This window comes from Hippopotamus amphibius, chromosome 1 (assembly GCF_030028045.1).
Source record: "Hippopotamus amphibius kiboko isolate mHipAmp2 chromosome 1, mHipAmp2.hap2, whole genome shotgun sequence".
Classification (NCBI taxonomy): domain Eukaryota; kingdom Metazoa; phylum Chordata; class Mammalia; order Artiodactyla; family Hippopotamidae; genus Hippopotamus; species Hippopotamus amphibius.
This window is the reverse complement of record NC_080186.1, coordinates 217,365,368-217,389,131: the sequence shown is the minus strand read 5'-3', so window position 1 is coordinate 217,389,131 and position 23,764 is coordinate 217,365,368. Positions and strand designations below refer to the sequence as shown.

Genomic DNA, 23,764 nt, shown 5'->3' with positions numbered 1-23,764 from the left:
GGTGGCAAATAAGTAGATGAAAAGATGCTCAATACTATTAGTTACTAGGGAAAAGCAAATTAAGACTACAGTGAGATACCACTACACACCTATTAGAAGACTAAATTTTTTTTTTTTAATTTTTACTGCAGTATAGTTGCTTACAGCACTGTGTTAGTTCCTACTATACAGCAAAGTGAATCAGCTGTATGTACACATGTAACCCCTCTTTTTTGGACTTCTTTCCCATTCAGGTCACCACAAAGAATTGAGTAGAGTTCCCTGTGCTACACAGTAGGACATTAGTTATCTACTTTATACATAGTATCAATAGTGTATTTATGCAATCCCAATCTCCCAATTCACCCTACCCTTCACCTTCTCCCTCATCCATATGTTTGTTCTCTACATCTGTGTCTCTATTTCTGCTTTGTAAAGAAGATCGTAGAAGTCTAAAATTTTAAAAGATGGACCATGTCAAGTGTTAGTGGGTTTGGAGGAACTTGAACTCTCAAATATGCCTGGTGAAATGCAGACTGGAAGGTTTTTAAAAAGTTAAATATATACCTACCATATGATTCAACCATTCCACCTCTGGGTATTTAGCCCAAAGAAATGAAGTAAATGTATATAAAAAAACTTGTATGTGAATGTTCACAGCAACATTATTTATAATAGCCCCAAACTGTAAACAATGTAAATGTCCACCAACAGACGAATGGACTGAAGAAATTATGGTGTTATCTATACAGGGAACACTATTCAGCAATGAAAAGAAATTAAATACTGATACATACAACGAGAAATCTCAAACTAAGAGAGAGATCAGGGAAAAAAACTGAGTTCATTTACATTAAATTCTAGAAAATGCAAACTAATCTATAGTGACAGAAAAATCAGTGGTTGTTTGAGAATGGAAGGAGGAAGGGAAGACAAAAAGGGATGGAGGAAACTTTTGAGGGTGATGGACATAATAATGGTGTTGATTGTGGTGACAGATTCATGATACTATCAAAACTTACTGAACCGTACACTTTAATTAATTAATAAATTTATTGGCTGTGTTGTGTCTTCATTGCTGCATGCAGCCTTTCCCTAGTTGTGGCGAGTGGGGGCTAATCTTCGTTGTGGTGCGTGGGCTCCTCATTGTCATGGCTTCTCTTGTTGTGGAGCACAGGCTCCAGGTGCATGGGCTTCAGTAGTTGCGGCACATGGGCTCTAAAGTGCAGGCTCAATAGCCGTGGCACACTGGTTTAGCTGCTCCGCAGCATGTGGGATCTTCCTGGAGCAGGGATTGAACCCATGTCCCCTGCATTGGCAGGTGGATTCTTAACCACTGAGCCACTCAGGAAGCCCCCAAACTGTATACTTTAAATATATGCAGTTTATGGCATGTTAATTATATCTCAATAAAGCTGTTTTAAAACCTACTTTCTTTCTTATATTTTCTGAAAATCCTTCCTATCATTGTAACTCCTATATTTTCTACTTGCCAAGACTGATGTTTTATTATAAACTACAATTTTTGTTCACAATCAACTCAGGAACTAAGTCATCTGTATCCTATATATGAGAATGTGTGCCACTGTAATAATGTGTCCTCCATGCTGTTTGCTAATTTATAGTCAGTACAAGATGAAAGACCAATATAAAATGTCTTTGAAAAAACTTTTACAAATGCATCTCTTCAGCTGCGCTTAACTACCTTCAGAAGTTGTCACCATCAAATCCTTTCCAGAATGATACAGGGGTTATGTAACAGATTTTCAAGCTTTCAAACAGTTGAAAGCAAGTGTCTCACACACAGTAAGGTCTCTAAAAATAAATTTCTCTCATGTTAACTCTGTTAGGAAATGAAGGTCATGAAGATAAAGCCTCATATTAATTTGTTATCCACTGCGCTCCTCTAAGTACTGGTTACTCTGATTTTTGCTCCAAGTCTTTTATACCTTATCTTGTAGAACTACATTAATCTTGATGGAAAAACTTAAGCAAAATCCTAAACTACTCAATAATTTTAAATAAGCATACTCATCTAAATGTCTCAGCTGACCACAAGGGAAAGAAGATCTTAAAGAGACAAGGTGGCATGCCCTAGTGTCTCTGGGAAAAAGATACACTGTAGTAAAAGGAAGTTCAAAGTTAAGTGAACGTAACCATGCTTATCAAGGGCAAAGAAGAAAGAAATTATAAAATAATCTATAAATCTAGATTTTTAAGTACCTAAGCTCTTAAAATTATCATTCAAATCTATCGTTCTTTTAGTTGAACTGACATTATACAATTCAAAATTATTTTAAAGATACTAACACTCAGAAAATAAGGAACCCAGAAGCTATTGATAACATCAACATGCCAAAAATAGAAACAAATACTGACAGAAACCAAGAGATTTTTAATCCTTTCATTTCATTAAGACTCTCACCCACTAATTTAAATAGTAGGCAACCTAAGGGAGAATCCCCACAGTTTCTGTGGTGAGGAGTTTTTCATTTCCCCACCTGAAATATTCCAAATGATGGTGTCCTTCTGAACATACAGGATGGCAACTTTGTTTAAATCTCTCCTCACCTGTCTACTATGATAAAGAAGAAACATGGCTGAAGATTATGACCATGATATTAATCACACTAGGGTCAACAATCAACTGGTTTGAGACTACTGGTCTATTACAGACGTGATTATTCTAACAAAATAAGACACAGTTGGCCAAAAAAACTAAATGTAAAATATTCTCACATGAAAAATCTGTGAGCTAAAAGAGGATGAAAGTGATCTGTGGTCGGTCCAACTTCTTCCTGTAGACAATTTATGAGCATCTGCACACAGACTAAGTGGGAGAAAAGGAGCATAATCATGTTTCACAGAGTAATGAATGTACCATTAACACTACATTTCCTCTCAATAAGTTACATCAAGAGTGTACCTTGATTTGATAGATTAGTTAATATGTACTGTCATTATTTTATATAGTACTCTACATAGTATACATGATACTAAGATCCCACAAGCTGCACGGTGTGGCCAAAAAAAACCCAAAACAAAACAAAAGAAACCAGCCCCCAAATTTAACAGTATTAAGTCAGTGTATTTATTTAGATTTTTAAAAATTTACACTGTACATTTTATTTACTCTTTATTTTTTTTTTGTTTAATTTTTCTTTTTATTTTACTCTTTATTTTTTATTATTTATTTAGCCACTCCACACAGCTTGTGGGATCTTAGTTCCTCGACCAGGGATTGCACCCGGGCCCTCGGCAGTGAAAGTGCAGAGTCCTAACCACTGGACTGCCAGGGAATTCCCTAGTCTTATAAATAACAGCTTTATTGAGATACAATTTACACAGCATAAAATTCACTCATTTAACATATACAATTAAAGGATTTTTAGTGTATTCAGAGTTGTACAAGCATCACCACGATCAACTTTAAGATGTTTTCAGGAACCAACCCCTCAAATCCCAAAAACATTAGCAGTCACTTACCATTTTCCCCAACCCTACACCCTAGCCCTAGGAAACCACTAATACACTTTCTGCTCTACGATTTGCCTCTGAATGTTTCATATAAATTAACAATAAGTGTTTTGTTTTTGTTTTGGCTGCGTTGGGTCTTCGTTGCGGTGCGCAGGCTTAGTGCGGTGGCCTTCCTTGTAGAGCATGGACCCTAGGCACACAGGCTTCAGTAGTTGCAGCATGTGGGCTCAGAAGTTGTGGCTCACAGGCTTTAGAGTTCAGACTCAGTAGTTGTGGTCCATGGGCTTAGTTGCTCCATGGCATGTAGGATCCTCCCGGACCAGGGATCGAACCCATGTCTCCTGCATTGACAGACGGATTCTTAACCACTGGGCCACCAGGGAAATCTCATAAGTGATTTTCTGTGACTGGCTTCTTCCACTTAGGCATAATATTTTTAAGGTTAATCCATGTTACTGCCCATATCAGTATGTTATTCCTTCATATGGCTAAAAAATGTGCCATTTTGTTATCCATTCATTAGTGGATGTATGTTTTGGTTATTTCCACTTTCTGACTGTTATGGATAATGTTGCAATGAACATTCCATGTACAAGTTTTTATATGGATGTATGTTTTCATTTCTCCTGAAGATATACCTAGGAGTGGAACTGCTAGGTCAAATGGTTAACACCATGTGTATGTTGAGGAACTGCCAGACTTTTCCAAAGCAGCTATACACCATTTTACATTCCCACCAATAGTGTATGAGGGTTTCAATTTCTCCACATCCTCACCAACACTTGTTACGGCATTTCTTTCTGATTACAGCCAGCCTAAAAGGTGGGAAGTGGTGTCTCACTGTGGTTTTGATTTGCATTTTCCTGATGGCTAATGAGTTTCTCAACTTTTCAGGTGCTCACTGGCCATTTGTATATCTTCTCTGGAAAAATGTTTACTCAGATGCTTTGCCCATTTTTGAACTGAGATACTTGTCTACTACAGATTTTTAAGAGTTCTTTATGTACTTTAAATTCAAATCCCTTACCAGGTAAATGATTGGCAGATGTTTTTTCCCATTTTGTGGGTTTATCTTTTCACTTTTTGGTAGTATCCTTTAAAGCACAATAGTTTTTAATTTTGCTAAAGATCAATTTATCTACTTTTTCCCCTTTTCCACTTCTACTTTGGTGTCATATCTAAGAAAGCTTTGCCTTAAGGTCATTAAGATTAAGTCCTATATTTCCTCTAAGGTTTTATGGTTTTAGCTCTTTTAATTAGGTTTTTGATCCACTTTGAGTTAATTTTTGTGTTTGGTGTTAAGTAGGGGTTCAACTTCATTCCTTCATACATGGATATCCAGCTGCCTAACGTCATTTGTTGAGAAGACTTTCCTCACTGAGTTGTCTTGGCACTCTTGTGATGTTAACAAAAGAGCACACATTACATGATGCTATTTACATAAAATACAGAAGAATGCAAACTAATTTATAATGACAAAAAGGCAGATCAGTGATTGCCTAAGGCCAGGAGCAGGAGCAACAGACCACACAGAGACAGGAGGAAATTTTTTGGGGGGAGAGGGGGTGGTGGTGATGGAAATGTTCCCTATAATGATTAAGTTGTTTTAAAAGTATATGTAGAATTCACCAAACTGTACCCTTTTAAAAAATGCAGCTTATTGTATATACATTATACTTCAATAAAGTTAAGTTTTTAAAAAGCTTAAGAAGTGATGTTAATGGTGGGTTTCATTAACAGATATTGGTATCAAGGTAAAAGTGGCCTCAGAGAACGGTTAGTTAGGAAGTGTTTCCCCTATTCTATTTTTGGGAAGAATCTGTGAAGAATTGGTATTAGTTTTTCTTTAAATGTTTGGTAAAATTTACCAGGGAAGCAACTGGAGCCTGGGCTTTTCTTTGTGGGAAGTTTTTTACTAATTGTATTCTCTTTACTTATTCTCTGTAATTATTATTGGTCTATTTGGATTTTGTAGGTCTTCTCAACAGTCTCAATAGTTGGTGTCTTTCTAGGACTTTTGTCCATCTCATCTAAGTTATCTACTTTGTTGGTGTACAGCCATTCATAGCATTCCCCTATAATCTTTTTTTTAATTAATTAATTAATTTATTGGCTGGGTTGGGTCTTTATTGCTGTGCGCAGGCTTTCTCTAGTTGCGGCGAGCGGGGGCTACTCTTTGGTGCAGTGCTCGGGCTTCTCACTGCAGTGGCTTCTCTTGGGGAGCACAGGTTCTAGACTTGCAGGCTTCAGTAGTTGTGGCATGAGGGCTCAGTAGTTGTGGGGGATCTTCCTGGACCAGGGATCAAACCCGTGTCCCCTGTGGATTCTTAACCACTGTACCACCAGGGAAGTCCCCCTTATAATCTTTTTTATTCCTGTAAGGTCAGTAGTAATGTCCTCCCTTTCATTCCTGATTTCAGTAATTTGAGTCTTCTCCCCTTATTTCTTGATCAGTTTAGTTAAAGGTTTGTCAACTTTGTTTTTCAAAGAATCAACTTAAAGTTTCATTGATTCTCTGTACTGTTTTTCATTTCTCTTTCTTCTTTTACAATAAATGTGTTTCAGGTACAACTTTCCTGCTAAGTACTGCTGTAGCCCATAAGTTTTGGTATCTTGGCATTTCCGCTTTCATTCACCTCACAGTATTTTCTAATGTCCTTTGTGATTTTTGTCTTTGATCCACTGGTTATTTATGAGTGTGTTAATTTCTACATATTTCTGAATTTCCCAAATTTCTGTTATTAATTTCTAATTTCATTCTACTGTGATTGGAGGACATACTTTGTACGATTTCAATCCCTTTAAATTAAAGCTTGTTTTATGGCCAAGCATAAGGTCTATCCTAAGGAATATTCCATGAACAACTGAGAATATACAACAATTGAGAACTAGGTCTGTTTAGTAGGTGGAGTGTTCTATAGATATCTACTAGGTCTGTTTATGTAGACTATTCAAATATTTTATTACCTTGTTGATCTTTATCCTACTTGTTCTATTCATAATTGAAAGTTGGTTTTTGAAGTCTCAAACTATTACTACTGACTTGTTTCTTTGGTTTGGTCAGTTTTTGCTTTATGTATTTTGGGGCTCCATTCTTATTATATGTAAATATGTATTTTATTGTCTTAAAATCTCTCCTTTTGTCTCTAGAAATATAATTTTTAAAAGATGGTACAGAATTTAACAGAAGAAAACTTACATTAGAGGTAGATAAGAAAGTTTGTCCAGAGAAGATTGAGGAAATATGCCTTTCACCATGATCTAGAACCTTAAAGTCTTCAACCAAGAAAGGTGTTTTCTTATCCAAAAATTTCTCCTCTGGTCTAACCTTCAAATTACTTTAATTGCCTTTCTTCTCATCTTAGAATCTCTGCAAGTTTTATTGCTATTCTAGTCTTCACCCCACACCCCTCATTCATATTCTTGGAATATTTATTAGTAAGTTGGTAAACTAGTACTAAATCTTTAAAAACTTTAGTATAGTTATAATCACAATATTTGATGTAGACTTAATCTTTAATAATGCTGAGACTATTACAACAGCCACTCCCAAGAAAATAGTGTTATTATTTTTCCCTCTTCCAATATTTGCTCAGTCTGGGACTAAGACTCTGTCTGTTTTTAAGAGATGATGGAAATACCCTAATCCCAGACTGCAACCAAGTAATAGTCTTTCAGATTTAAAGACTACATGCTCTGTGCACGTTACCAGATTATATTCAATGCTTCTGACATTTCTAGAGGTTAACCACAGAAAGATACTTTCCACCTGTGATGATTTTCAAGAGTTAATTTTCACCAACATTAAGGCACGAATTCTTTTCTTTTTTAAATTAAAGTATAGTTGATTTACAATGTTGTGTTAATTACTGATGTACAGCAAAGTGACTCAGTCATACATATATATACATTCTTTTCCATATTATTTTCCACTAAGATTTATCACAGGATATTGAAATAGTTCCCTGTGCTATACAGTAAGACCTTGTTGTTTATTCATTCTATATATACCAGTTTGCATCTGCCAATCCCAAACTCCCAATTCATCCCCCTCCCACCCCTCTCACCCTTGGCAACCATCAGTCTATTCTCTGTGTCCCTGATTCTGAAGAAAGGAATTATTTTAAACAGTGAATTCCCCAAGTATATTTAAAACATCACTCATGATTTAAAAAATTATTCAGATATCTCATAGGATATTTCTCTAAATGACTTTAATAACCAGTCTTCTACTGCTTGGTTTCAGTCTCTTCAAAAAAGAGATGTTGGAGGCTTCCCTCAAATGTCTGGAGATCTAGCCAGATCACATTTAACAGTTAGGTATTGGAAGCTCTATATGCACTAGCAGGGCTTTTTACCTACTGGACTTTATCAAAGGGTGATCTGGTAGTAAGACAGCTTTTTCATGGTAGACCCTGCAAAATCTCTCACTCTTTTCCCTATGGCCTTTCAGTGTCTCCAGTTACCTTTTAATTCTGTATTGGAAAATTTATGTCTGTTTTTATATCAGAAAATATATTATGGAAACAGGGTAAGAGAAGGAAGCTGGGGACTGCATCTTTCCGTATATAGACTTTAATTTAGTCCCTGACTACCAGAGTTCTTAGAGATAAGCAGAACAATGAGGCTGTCAGATTTCAGTAATCAATATGTATATTTCTACTTAATCACTTTATTGATAGGCTGATACAACCTATCTTTTGATGTACCTGGTACTCTTGAATCTAAAACTCTGCAGTTCAATTTCAACAGAAAATAAGCTTCCATTCTCTTTTGGGGAATACAGATGGGGTAGCTGAGTGTATGTGAGATGATGGAAGATTGGATCTGAGAGTTTTACAATTTCTTTCAATAATTTTTCCCATATCCAAACAATATCTTTTTTCTATTAAAGCAGATTATTCACTGTAAAATTAAAATGTAACATAAAGAACCTTCCCAAAGTAATCCTCTAATTCCAAAAAGGCATATAAATCTGGATGACTCAACAAGGTTCAACATTTTAGCCCCAAGTTACAAGGAAAACTTTGTATAATAAGAAGCTAGTATTTTGCAAGACTGAGAGCAGAGTAGGTTATAAAGAAGTGAACCATGATGAAAATAAGAAACAGGAAGATGAAAGAAGGAAAATATGGGGAAGAGAAGCATTAGATCTTAGTATCACTACTACAATATTCCCATACGATTTCTGAAATTTCCATGCACATAAGTTTAAAAAATTATTTGAAAATAAGCCATGGCTGCAGATCTTATTTCATATTCTTTCGTAACTTCAGCAAAAACAAGCACAATTAGATTATATTTTTTTTTTTCACAAAGGCTTATTTGCAACTTAAAAAAAGTTTTAGGAATCCATGCCAGCTTTTTCTTAGGATATGTTAAAAGAAAGCACTGACTATGAATCACAGGTTTCTGTCACAACCTCCTCCGCCCCCATACATATAGATTCCACATATAAGTGATACCACGAAGTATTTGTTTATTTCTCTTAGCATAATGCCCTCCAGGTTCATCCATGTTGTTGCAAAACACAGGTTTCTAATGAACAATTAAGAATTCCATCTAATGAGTGAGACCTTATAAACAGAGCAACAATTAACTGATATATGAAATAAACTGGTATATGAAATAAACCACCCTGCTACTGAGTCTATAAACAATTGTGCTGTGAAATCATCTACTTCAATAATTTTCCTTTAATAACACTTATTATAAACTTCGCAACACCAGTTTATCAAGTGAAGAGAGAAAAGAACATTGAACAGAGAGAAATAACACTTTAAAGAAACATTCAATTTCCATTACAATGTTTCCTCCATAAGAAATACTCTTTCAGTACTAGAAATTGATTCTACCAAATACTGCTGAAATAAATGGCCAACATCTAAAATTTAGAATAAGTCCTTCTCAGATGAGCTGTCATATTATTTAATGTCAGAATGTATACTTTACCTACATGTCTCTTCTTAGAAGAAACTTTCACTTTCCAGTTTAAAAAAATTTTAACTACTCCATTAGATAATTATTCTTGTTATAGAGTTACTTATACAACTTTAGAAAGTGTATTTTACCCAACTGAGGGGGAAAATCTTACCACTTACCCTTTTCTTTATTGCCATTGGTATTATGCAAGAAGTCTCCATCAGAACGTGTTGTAGGAAAGTCATCTTCATCATCTTCCACCACTAAATAAAATATTTTTAAGGATATCAGGATGAAAGCACACAGAAATTCACCAGTTTATTCTTATATTCAACTGAGTAAATATACTCTGGATTATGTGAGTACACGATCTTATTCATCTTTATATTTTCAGTGCTTATCAATGTATGCCCAATAAATATGCTGTGGAATGTCTTTAAATACAATATATTATTATAAAAACTGTACCCATTCTCATTCATGTAAGGGATGGTACTGAGATATGAATTATTTTGTGCTTTAAGTCTTCCTATCTCTTCCTGCTTATCTTGGGGAGATTTCATAATTCTACCAGAGGCCTACAAAGACTGAACAGGATGGTAATGGTACATGCAGAAGATACTTTATCTTGCCTCTAGGATGTGCAGGGAAAATATAATGACATACAGATGTGACATCAATTTTAATTCATCCCAATGTGTCTGTGCCTGGACATCACTTTTAACTTACCCAATTCCAGACAATACAGAATGCCCTGTGTTCTTCTACATACCTCTTTCTTCCACGTACTATCCCTTTTTCTACTGCCTAACAGGCTTAATCCTGTGCACTGTGTATTCCACTTCTTAGTGCCAACTTCTAAACCTCAGCCTTCAACCTTACTCTCTGTTTTTGAACAGCTTCTTTAGTTTATTATCTTTTGAGGAACTCCTTTTCTACAGAAGAAATCTTCACTTTAATGTCTTACTTCTTGCCTATCTCTCTCTACAGCAGGAGTAATTTGTTTCTATGAGGAACATTTCATCTATTTAAACTCTCTCTCCAATGGATGCAAAGCCCACTCCTATTGCTTATCCCTTCCCTTGACTGAACGGTAGGAATTACTACGGATAATACCTTTATTCTATACTACCATTTTCTAATTACTGGGCTATTTCATTTTTTCATCACCTGAAAATTTTGCACTCAACTACAGCAACTTTTTCAAATCATAAGCTGCTATTATCTACTAACACATACTATTTTATAACCAGCTAACTGCTATCAGTATCTGACTGACATTTTTCTTTTCCATATTCATCATTCCTACAGACTTCAATATCCATACTGAAGCCTCTGCAAACACCTTAGTTCCAAGATTAATTAAATTCCCAGTCTGTGAATCTTCGTCTTCTCATCAATAACTGGCAAATATGGTCAATCCCAAGAAATTAACTACCACAGTGCTGCTCTGATTTTAAATCATTACTTGTCATCAGACCTTGACTCAATACTGCTCTGATTAACTGCTCTTAAATACTGAAATGCTTGCACTTCTCTCATCTCCTCAGGATCTACCTTGGGTTACTAAAGATTTACGTTCATATCCCTAACCATCCAATAGCCCAGTACTACTAAACAGGGATTTTCAACCTTCTTTTTCCAGAAAATACTCAATATATAAAACTGATGAAAACAAGAGATGCTCTGACTAAAAGAGTGACCTTCCCCCTTTCCTTTCCAACGAAGCACTCCTAGTTCATCACTGATGCATCTTTAAGGGATCTCTGACATGGTTTAAAACCACGGTCCTAATACAAATCCCCCATCCCAATCAGACTGGTCTCCCTTACCAACACTCAAATCTATTATGCTAAATGCCATCTTTGGATCTTGCACATTCCTGCTTTCATTATCCCTGCAACAATCCAAATTAACCACAATAATAATAGCAGCTATTATTGACTTTTTGCTATTAAGCACAGTGCTAACATACACATTCTCATTTAAATCTCACAATCATATGTGCTGGATACAACATCCATGTTACAGAGGAAAGAGATGTGCAGAAATGTTAAGTAATCTACTTCAAGTCATCAAACTAATAATGAATAGAAGAACAAGATTAGAACGTTTACTTTTAATATGACATTTATGCCGTGCTTTAAAATATATGGTTAGGTCAGAGATAATGTCTTCTACTTTTGTAATCCTAGAACATGTGGACCTAAATGGTTAATTAAATCTTACTAAAGTGTGTGTGTGTATGTATGTGTGTGAAAGAGAGAAAGAGAGCAAGAGAGAAAGGTTAAATCTCCTTACTAGCAATTATGATAAAATGTTTTAAATGAAAACACTGAACACCTAAAATGAGAGCTTGCTATTATCATTTCAATGACACACTTAATGAAGAACAGTGATTCTAAAAATTCTTTAAGTCACAGATAATTGTGAAATTGCATCTACAGAGATCCTTACGCCAGCAACTCTCATCTACAATCAAAGTAGGAAACAATGGTCCATGTTCTTATTTCACCTTTACCCAGCATGTACTCTTAAAAATATCATTTCTTAAAACAGCCATTTATAGGTAAATCAGTTGTCACAGGCTGAATTGTGCCACAACCAAATTCATATGTTGAGGTCCCAACGTTCTTGTACTCCAAAATGTGACTGTATTTGGAGACAGGGTCTTTAGAGAGGTAATCAAATTAAAATGAGGTCATGAGGTTGGGTCCTACTTCAATATGACCAGTGTCCTTATAAGAGGAGGAAATTTGTACCCAGACACTTATAGAAGAAAGATGATTTGGAGACACAGGGAAAAGATGAATCATCTACGAGCCAAGGAGAGAGGCCTAGAAGAGATCCTTCCCTCATTGCCCTCAGAAGAAACCAAACTTGCCAAAACCTCGATCTCACATTCTTAGCCTCCAGAACTGTGAGGAAATAAATTTCTGTTGTTTAGGTTACACAGTCTATAGAGTATTTTGGTGACAGCAGTCGTAGCAAACTAATACATCAGTCTACTACTGTTGCTATATATTCAAACATGAATAATGTTTAAAAATACTTTTCAAATCTTCTACACAACCTGGTTATTATTGCATTCCAATTTCTACTCATTCCACCATCACTTTTGTCCTTAAAAATGCTAAATATTATTGACATGAATCATTTAAAAATAAACAAATAATCCAAATCTGTATACACCCTATTTTAGTTTAAAGGGCTGTTTGCAAGCAAATGAAAGCTGATGTGTAATGTCTAATTTGATTAAAATTAGATGTATACTTTTTTTAAAATGAGAAATAGAAGTTCAACTGTCTGTATTTTTAGAGAAATAAACATTAAATGTTAAAGAACCAAAAACTTAAAGTGTATCAAATACAAAGAACTTCAGGGATACTTTAGATAAAATTTAAGTACTTTAATATGGGCTTCTGTGGGAAGTTGTTGTATAACAAAGGGAGCCCAACTCGAGGATGGAAGATGCCTTAGAGGACTGGGGCGGGGAGGGTGGGGGGGACTCAAGCGGGGGGGGGGGGGGGAGTCAACGAAGGGAGGGAATACGGGGATATGTGTATAAAAACAGATGATTGAACCTGGTGTACCCCCCCCCCCAAAAAAAAAAAATATGGGCTTCTGCTTCAGGCAAAGATGGAATAACAGGGAGAGAATTTACTCCCTAGCATGAAACTAAAAAATCAGACAAAATATATGAAACAGTGGTTTTCAAGACACTGGATATTAGGTAACACAGGACAATGATCCCTAAGCGTTGGGAACAAATGATGTGAGCCCTGTGACTGCTCCAGCTTACTGCCATGGGAGAGTTTCCAAGCTGTAGAGTAACTAGGAACCCAGGAGGAGCCTGGTAGACTCTCTGAGGTGAGGAAATGGAGCTGAGAATCCAAGGAGACAAAGGCCACTAGAGTTTACAAGGCAGACTACTTGGGAGGTGAGAGTTGTACGGAGATAGAACCCTGGAGATGGGCTTACAGAGATAGAACCCTGCAGATGGGCTGAAGGTCCTCCTGAGTACTGAGTGGAGTACTGATAGCACACAGAAGTTAAAGAACTACAGAGGTCATAGACAGAACCATCTGCAAGGATTCCAGGGAAGAGTAGCCAAAAGCCTATGTGGGGCAGGGAACAGTACCTGTTCCTACAAAACAGACCTGGAATAATTCACAGGGAACTGGCTAGAGAATGCTAAAGTGCCTTGCCTCAGTAGTGGGGAGAAATGGAAATACATTATTCTAAGGTTCTTATACAAAACAAGAAATAGTATATTACTTGAAGGTAAACTGTAATAACTTAAATGTGCATGCTATAAAAGTAGTCACTATAATAACAAAGAGTTTAACTAAAAAGCCACCAAAGCAGATAAAAAAAAGAATTATAAAAAATACTCAATTCAAAAAGAAGGCAGAAAAAGGGAACAAAGAACAGAGAAGACAAAAAGAAAATGTAATAAGGGGTGAACTCACATCCTTCTACTCCGCCATCTTGCCAACAAGTCGACAAAAAGAAAGCAAACTCAGATCAAATACATTTAATAAGACCAAGAAATAAAACCATGTTAGGCAACCTAGTTATACTAGGAATGAACTTAGCACTATTCACTAATACTGCTATGAGCAGTTCATTTTTGCCTATATGACAAATTACGAGAAAAACTGAAGAACAGATATTGACAACACCAGTAATATTTAGCAGTAACAAATGAAAAATAACTTCAAAATTCACATTATAAGTTAACTAAAGATCATGTCTCACTTTTTAAAAAAAATTCACTAAAATTACTTTTATATGTATATGTAATTCCATTATTGACTTCTTCTATGAGAAAAAGGCCAGAGGAAGGGAGGGTGACAGACGGAAGGAGAGAAAGAGGGTAAAGAGGCAGAGGAAGAGGAAGAGGGAGGGAGAAAAAGACTGATTCCAGATCTGGAGGATTTAACATAAACATCTGCTTGTCTCTAAGACTCATCACAGGGTACATTTATTAGACATAATCATGTGAAATGCCCCGTATTATCAAGATGATAATATATTTTTTAATGGAATAAAGAGTTCAAAAACCATTTTAAAATCTTCAGTGATACCTGGTATGGGTGATCAGACTAATCAGGATGTTATTAAAGTACACTAGTTATGTGGACACTGGAATCTGTTACATTAGAGGTATGCAGCAAAAGTGACTATAATTACCTTCACTTAAAGACATTACCCTTTAAGATCAAGAGGCTTTAAATCCATTCATTCTCCAAGTAAAAATAGTGGTAATAGCCTAATTAACCTTTATCCCTTTGAAGTTCATCCTTGGAAACAGCATCAGCACAGGCATCAAAGTACTTCTGCAGAGTATCAACTTGTCTACATAGGATATCTCTAAAGGTTTCCATTTCAGCCAATTTCTCACGTAAACTGTGGCCCTTCTGCAAAACACAAAACGGGGTGATGTAATCCAAGTTAACCAAACTAGAATTTATTTAGTCCCATGATATTTCATTACCTTTTAAGGTCTATATCCTACTATTGAGGGCATGGGGTAGGGAGAGTTGTCAAGTTCAATGTAATATTTCCAGGGACAGACTTGAAACATACTAATTAATGGCTTTGATAGTGATAAGCCTGAAGGATATGAGAGCAATAAGCCTGACAACTTGCTACTACAACATTTAATATTTTCAGATTAAACGTGATGAAAAATTGCAAAAGACTTCAAAATGGGCAAAAATACTACTAGGTGTCCTTTGAAAGGAATAGTGAGTGTCATCCATGGAGAGGGTTCTGATCACATATAAGTCTTTGATTTCATTGCATTTGAGCTATTTTACCACTCTTTAAGTCATAGAAAAACTGAGAGTAATGTAAATGATTCTTGTCCATAGAGAAGCAAATAAACTTTGTTCAGTAGAGATACACTGGTTACTAATGTGTGACTCTTGATCAGTTTTGCATATATGAGCAAAATCATTTCAGCATTCCTCACCTTCTCCTTTGAACCACATTTTTTCTTTAACATCTTATTTCATTAACGAATGAAACAAAATCTCTGACATGTTCATTTTATTTTTATCAGTCATGATTTTATCTCTTAAAAAACTGTTCTGTAACAACTTTAAGTAAATTACATTGTAGAAAAGTTCTTTCAAAAAACTATCAAATAAGTTCTGTTCACAACACTCAGTACTAAAGCATTCACAGCCACAAACCTTGAACGAAGAGGTGGATGTTGCAGAATAGCCACTTGCTCCAGACACCAGTGACACCATGGAGCCATGTCGACGCAAGCTGGATTCAGATCCATATCCAGACTCAGTCTAAAAAGGAAAGCAATGTACATGAAAAAAATTAAGTAAAAAATACTTAATCAGCATAAGAAAAAACTTTATTAACTATGTGAGGTGATAGATGTTAACTTGTGGTAATCCTTTCACAATACATACATACATCAAATCATTATGTTATAAACCTTAAACTAATACAGTGTTATACATCAATTATATCTCAATAAAACTGGAAAGGGACTTCCCTGGTGGTGCAGTGGTTAAGAATCCACCTGCCAATGCAGGGGACACAGGTTCGAGTCCTGGTCCAGGAAAGTCCCACGTGCCACAGAGCAACTAAGCCCGTGCACCACAATGACTGAGCCTGCGCTCTAGAGCCCACGAGCCACAACTACTGAGCCCATGTGCCACAACTAGTGAAGCCCACGCACCTAGGGCCCTTGCTCTGCAACAAGAGAAGCCACTGCACTGAGAAGACTGTGCACCAGAAAGAAGAGAACCCCCGCTTGCTGCAACTAGAGAAAGCCTGTGAGCAGCAATGAAAACCCAATGCAGCCATAAGTAAATAAACAAACAAAGAAACAGAGAAAAGTAATATAGGCAAATCACTGGCATAAGTAATACCTTTCAATTCCCAACTGCCATTTAATTTAGAAATTTACTGAATACTACATGCTGGGCTAGTGGGCTAAAAGAGTTTAATAACAGTAAAACTACCTAGAGTATGTAAATTCATAGAGATAGCAAGTGGAGTAGTGGTTACCAGGGTGCTAGGAAGAGGGGAGAATGAGGAGTTAGAATCTACTAGGCACAGAGATGGAGTGAGAAGATGAAAAAGTTCTGGAGATGGATGGTGGTGATGGTTGAACAACACTGTGAATATACTTAATGTCACAGAATTATACAGTTAAAAATAGCTAAAATGACAGGTCATCAAGCATATTTCTTTTAAAAAAAGGAAAACTTCTAGTACTATTTCTTTATAGACGAATTATTTATCCTGACACAGCTCAAATATTACTGTCTCAATGAAGCTTTTCCTATCATTCCAGGTAGTCTGTCTCTGTATTCTCGATCATTCTTAGCATATCATAATTATGCCATTTGCCACAATTTTAATAGTTTACATTTTGTAACTACTACTGGATTTGGACCTTCTGTAAGAAGACTGTATTTTTCCCATTTTTGTAGCCACGTTGACAGTTCACGGCACAAAGAAAATCCCGTTTTGCCAGTCTATTTTCTAATCACACCATAAAAGATAACCGAAGTCCTTCAGGGATTTAGTTACTCAGCACTGTGATCTAATTTTGATGGAGTTGGCACTATTCAGAGTATCAGTTTTGTATCCCATCCTCCCTAGGAAAATGCAGTACTAAAAATACAGAAAAAGGAATTAAACATTTGAAAAAAATAACTTCTAAATACCTAAAACTTGCTCAAGTATTTCAGGATCTCTGATTACTTTCTACTGTTATTTTTTAGAAAGTACTGTGCATGACTTTAATCCTAGACAGTAAATTTAAGAGGTAAAATAATATCTAATCATTTTTGGCATCACACCTAGTGCAGCTTCTTAAAATTCAAGCTTCTAGCACATACTGGTCACTAAAGAGTCAAAGTAAAATTGTCATACTTCAATAACGTTTGTTCATAAAACACTCGATCTATAAAAGGTACTGCAATATGTTCTTAACTCTGAATTTACTAACAAATTACACATAAACTTATGACTAGATGGAATCAAAGCTCTTCTCCAAGACTCACAACACCACTCATATCTAAAGCAAAGCAATGTTTTAGTGATAAGGCAGGAATTGCAAAGTAAGTATTTCAGTGCCAGGAAAACTATTAATGAAAGGGTAAAGTATATTATACATTGCATGTAAATTGTACCTCAAGAAAACTGATCTTTTAAAAAAGACAAAACTAGTCTATGAGAAAAGTAAACAGGCCAGGATACAGTGGAGGGCACTGACTACAAAGGGGAATTTGAGGGGGTATATATTACAATTGTCAAAACTCAAAAGTGTCCAGTTAAAATGGATACATTTTATAAATTGTACCTCAAAAAAGTAGCTAAAGAAAAAAAGGTAAGCTTGTTTCAGTATAAAAGAATTTTCAGCAAAAGAGAATTCTAATTACAGAAATCCTATTATTCATAAAAAATAAAACTCCTCATCAAATAATGTCCCAGAAAAAAGGTACTGAGTTATGTTCCTTAATTAAAATGGCTCTAGTTTCTTTTTCTCATTTGACAATAATGCTAACTTTCTAAGTGTAGTGTTTCTATATTTTAATTGTTGTACTGGTTTGGTAAGTTTTTCATTAGATTTAAATATAGAAGATTAGAATTAAAAATAAGAAAAATTTATCTATAATTGACTAAAAATATAAGGTACGTACTCGGAAGTCACTTATATCAGACACCTATGTATCATTCATTTTTAAACAAAAATTAATCTGAATTGCCCATTTAAATACAAAACTGCCCCATAATTTACAATCGAAATTTTATTTAAAAACAAATTTTGTATACTTATTTGAAAAATATTTAGAACCAATTTGAAATTCAAATCCAAATGAATCGACTCTCTCCATTTACTTGCTTTATATCAATGAGTCCTAAACAGAGTAAGTCAGAACTTTAAGATCTTGAAACAAAACAGAAACACTACAAAACTTTACTAAGTGTTTTTCGGGCTTCCTAGGTGGCACAGTGGTTAAGGATACGCCTGCTAATGTGGGGGACACGGGTTCGAGCCCTGGTCCAGAAAGATCCCACATGACGCAGGGCAACTAAGCCCATGAGCCACAAATACTGAGGCTGCACACTAGAGCCCGTGAGCCACAACTACTGAGCCTGTGTGCCACAACTACTGAAGCCCACACACCCGTGCTCCATAACAAGAGAAGCCACGGCAACGAGGAGCCCATGCACCACAACGAAGAGCTGCCCCCGCTCTCTGTAACTAGAGAAAGCCCATGTGCAGCAATGACCCAACACAGCCAATAAATAAATTAATAATAATAAAAAAAATGTGTATATAAGCAAGTGTGATTCATTAAACCATTAAAGCACACGGTAAGCCTTTATAAAAAAACAAACAAAAACTTTACTAAATGTTTTTTTATTGTAAAGCATACTTCTTATATCTTTGCCAATTTTTTTCAGGTTCCACTGTTTTAAAACAGTAACATCTCCTTACAACAAAGACATGATAGAACAAAAAACTCTACTATAGCAATAATGTTCCTGTACATTTTAAGTAATGGATAGCAGACAAATGTTGAGGTGAGGTCAAGTTTAGAGTAACTATCTCTACTACTAATAAAATTTCACTTAAATAAACTGCATTACAAATTACATACATCATTCCAAGGAAAAAGAAAATACAGTATAATCATGAATACCAACTCCATTTTATTCAATTTAAATAATGGGGATTTATTTGTCACTCTAAGTCAGTAACTTCACTGGGGTAACTTTAAAAATAAGTGTTTAACAAATACACACATGCACATACAAATGAATCCTCACTGCTTAAAAACCGGTCATTCTGGAAATCTCTATAATTGTGCTAATGATGCTGTCATTGCATAAAAGATTCCCTATGGTACTACCGTAATATTTAGAGTAATTTTATGATACAGCCACAAAACAGATCTAAATGCATTTTGGGGAGTTGCAAAATAAAAATTTTAAAACTGTCTCACTGCTTTAAAGCTGTATAATTAATCTGACTGCCTTTCTTATTCACATGACATCACTGATTTAGTACTGGATTTCTCTCAAAAATCTAATCTATCATCAAAGATAACAATATCTTAAAAACACTTTGTCACAGGGGATGAAGATGATTCTAAAAGATAAGTCATAATACTATTCTGAAAAGTAGCAATGTTGTTGACATCTATCAGGGCTTTTCAGAATGTCCACTTTAAAGGTAACAATACTTACCCTGAAATTATAACATCTGCTTTTTGAAGGTGGAGTGAGGGAAATTTCCAAGGTTGGAAATGGGAAGAAATTACGGTCTCAACTGATACACGCTGTTAAACGTTCTTAAAAATCTTAACATGCTTTCAAAATCTCATTTAGGGATACTAAATACTTTGAAGGCATGCTGGCTTTTTCTTAATTCTGCTCTTCCACAGGAAAAAAGTTGAGCTTACTTACAACTTCTAATCACCAATATAGTATTTTTGAAAACACCAATTTCCATCTAAAATTAATAATGTGGAATTCAAATACAGTCACTATAGGAACATTTCCCCCTTTCAACATATATGCTTTAAGATCCCTCACACAAATTGCTTTGCAAAAAAACCCTTCTTTCCCAAATTTGTGTGTTTGTAAGCAGTATTCCTCAACATGCTTTGCATAAACATAAAATGCCATTTTGGTTCAACAGAACACTTACTGAACATGTCCTATACAGAACAAGGCTGGGTTCTTTTAAATATTACAGTAATGAGATCACACTTTTGTTACAACATTCCTCCTTATTTTAGGGAAAAAAAGGGTAATCCTTTGGCCACTAGAGGGGATCAGTAGCACTTTCCAAGCTGTATACTTGGAAAGCTGATACAAAGGTTACTATTGGTCAAAGTACAATAGTAACCTTCAGACTAAATACCTTGTTTGTACCTGTACCTTCTGTATCTTGATTTTTTGAGAACATTTAAAATCATGATAAATTAAACCATATAGTTCAAAGTTATGAATTTAATAAAGGACCAGAAATGCTTAAGAACTGATTTGAAAAGAAAACACCCTTAAAGTCACAACTAAATTAATTTTATAGTTTGGTTCATTCATGTAGGAGATAAACATGTACTTTCATTTTGTACAGTCTGTTCAACAGCCTATCTATACTCCAAAAAACTGTGATATAAAATATAGGAAAAAGGTTGGCTTATTTTTTTTTTCATAGTGCCTGCCTTTTGAAAAGCTTATTCATTTTCCTAATAACACTCTCCAGAAAGAAGCACAGAAAGTAACTGAGAAAGAAACTAACTTCCTCAAGGTGTCAAAAATTATCTATTTTGTGACATAGTCCCCCCATTGCCTCTTTCCATTTTAATTATGGGAAGAGAGAAAATAGAAGATTAAATATTAATGTAGAACAATGGAGCATTTTCCAGGAACTGAAATTCTGAAACTCATAATAAAATCAAATCCATTGCTATGTTGCCAGCACCCACACATCTACTTTCAATATTATTGTTTTAAAGCAAACCACATGAGGAGCAAGACACTATAACCAGGAGAACAATTTAATCAACAGAATTATGATTTTATAGTATCGTAATAAGTTACAATGGCAACAATTTTATTTATGACTGTAAGTAAACATATATTATTTGCTATAATAAAATTTGGCACAACAATTTCATGCTTATAAATATTAAAATCTCATCTACTTAGCCTTTCAAATATGTTTAGATCCCCCTAGAGAAGAAGTAGCCTCTGAAGTATAAAGAATACAATGATAACACAGAGAAGACAGGCTCAACTGTCACTGTCTCCACTAGACAACCAGACAAGGCAGTCATTACCTTCCTGGGCTTAATTTTCTTAACTTTAAAATGATATGGCTGGACTTCCTAGGTGGTGCAGTGGTAAAGAATCCACCTGCCAATGCAGGGTACACGGGTTCGAGCCCTGCCCTGGGAAGATTCCACATGCCACAGAGCAACTAAGCCCGTGTGCCACAACTATTGAGCCTGTGCTCTAGAGCCCGTGAGCCACAACTACTGAGCCCATGTGCCACAACTACTGAAGCCCACACGCCTAGGGCCTGTGCTCCACAACAAGAGAAGACACTACAATGAGGAGCCTGTGCACCACAATGAAGAGTAGCCCCCGCTCACAGCAACTAGAGAAAGCCTGTGTGCAGCAACAAAGACCCAACACAGCCAATAAATAAATAAATAAATAAATTTTAAAAAATAAAAATAAAAAAATAAAATGATACGGCTAGTTTAGAACTATATAACTCTCTACATACTAAACCTAAATACCAAAACTTAGGCTAAAATGTACACATCCAGTGGAGGCCAAATGTAAGACATTCCTTTGTTGAACCAGCTGTTAAGATAAAACATAACACAATTTATTCAGAAAAGCAACACTAATAATGTATCAGATGAGGAAAGGTTGAACCTTGATTTCTAGAAATTGCAGTACCTCATGAATCAAAGAAATTTTAAAATATATTTAAGAAAATGGTATTAAAGAAGATTTTATCCACTTCTAACTGCCTAGAACCCAGCAGCAATACAGTTAACTTCAGAGTAGAATATTTGCTTATCCTCAAGATTCTTTTCTCAAATCATACTGTAATGTTTCCTCGTCATTCTTGTAATTTAAAAACCAATATAAAATAAAATACCTCATTTGAAGGTCATTTATGGAACTTTGTTATTCATTTTGCATTTTCTTCTAATAAGCATGAGATAGGCTTTCCTTTACAGAAATATATAAATAAGCAGTGTTTTAGTGAGATGAGGCTGGAAGGGTTAACACACACACTAGTTAAGTGTTAAAAGAATGCTCGAGGGGTAAAAGAAAATAAAACACACTGCCTATCACAATCCAAAGTACTAAAAAAAGGACCAAATACAAGATGATACTGTAGAAGTAGAGGGCAACAACAGCTTCCCCCACTCTCCTTTACTTCAGATCTTCCTCTTTCTTGTACTTTTAATTTAGGGCTTTGGATTCCATAATATACTGTTTTATCTATAGGGGAAATTAAAGCAGACTTATCAGGAAGCTACCAGTACATCTTTTGCATCGAAAGCTTTTTAAGAACCCAATCTGTGACACAAAAGATGATTCTAAATAAACTAATTTTCACACTCTGAAATTCAGTCTTATCTTTTTAAAAAAAAATCCTTCCCCCTTTGAGGGAGTCTAGAAGTCCAATTGTCTTTTCTTAATGACATTAAAATGCAGGTAAGAAATAACTAGATAAATTAAATGAGGCTGTATTAAAGAAGTCTGTTTTTCCACTCTAGCTTTAGAAAACAAATACCAAAAGATATGGGAGATCTTTCTTGTTTTGCTTTGAGAAGAGTGATGATGAAAGAGTTGAGCAATTTTACATGGATATTTTATATATAAATTCCAGAAAGCCACCCTGGATAAATTATAACACCAATACCAACAGTAAAAGCTAACACTTCGGATACTTACTTTGTGCCAGGCATGATGCTAATGTTTTTAAGTGTATTATTTCATCTAATCCTTTTAATAGCCTACATAAAAAGGGTACTAATATTATACCCATTTTATAGGTGATTTTACGTTAATGAATCACACAACTGGTAAGTAAGGGAGCCAGGATTTAATTCCAGATTCAAGAGCCCGTGACGTTAATCATTACTATGCTGCCTCAATATCCAGAGACTTTGCTTCTACTTCTTTCAGATCTGTCCCTGTCTCTATTTTCCCACTGCCATTTTCTAGTTATGGTTACCTAGTGTCTCATTTGGATAAATCCTTCAGATTTCCAGCTAATTTTAGCCTTGTTCCTCTTGAAATCCTTTCTAGTGTAGCCAGAGTGGTCCTTTAAAAACTGACATCTGATTCTTCATTTTCTGTTTTAAATCCTATTTGGCTCCATATTTCTCCTTGGATCAAGTCCATACACTGCTTATAAGTCCCTACTAGAGGTAGAAATACAACTAAACTCAACTACTATCAGCCTCCATATTCATTTATTTCCATTATTTAAAATGTGTTGTATCAGTATTGCTGTAATGAAGTCTTTTGTTCTAGCATCTGTTTGTTGTAAGCAAATACCTGTTTTGAAATAGTGGAACTTGAAGAAATAGACATGGATTTAAGAAATGTGCTTTATAGTGAAGAAATCTTTAATAATACTTTGTAATATTTATATTACATCATAAGTGCTTAATAAGTGTTAGCTACCATTCTTTCTTCACGTTCCCACAAAGGCAGGATATTCCTTTATATCTCTACTCCAGAAACATTTATATAGAGGGAAATAAATTTAATAAGAAGCTAGCAGCAGATGTAACAAAATACCAACACCGCTCACCAACTTTCTTAATTTATGATTTGCCCTAGAAAAAAG

The 23,764-nt window shown here is 35.3% G+C and overlaps 1 protein-coding gene across 3 annotated transcripts in view; it reads right to left on the bottom strand.

Annotated features, from left to right (window-relative positions):
- CERT1 (ceramide transporter 1) overlaps positions 1-23,764 on the bottom strand; it is a 117,290-nt gene that overhangs the window by 46,261 nt on the left and 47,265 nt on the right. For all 3 annotated transcript variants that reach the window (XM_057740922.1, XM_057740930.1, XM_057740939.1), the window contains exons 4-6: positions 15,582-15,689; positions 14,663-14,801; positions 9,558-9,641 (exon numbers count right to left, since the gene is read on the bottom strand). In XM_057740922.1, the coding sequence (XP_057596905.1) occupies positions 9,558-9,641; positions 14,663-14,801; positions 15,582-15,689 (331 nt within the window). The remainder of the gene's footprint in view (positions 1-9,557; positions 9,642-14,662; positions 14,802-15,581; positions 15,690-23,764) is intronic.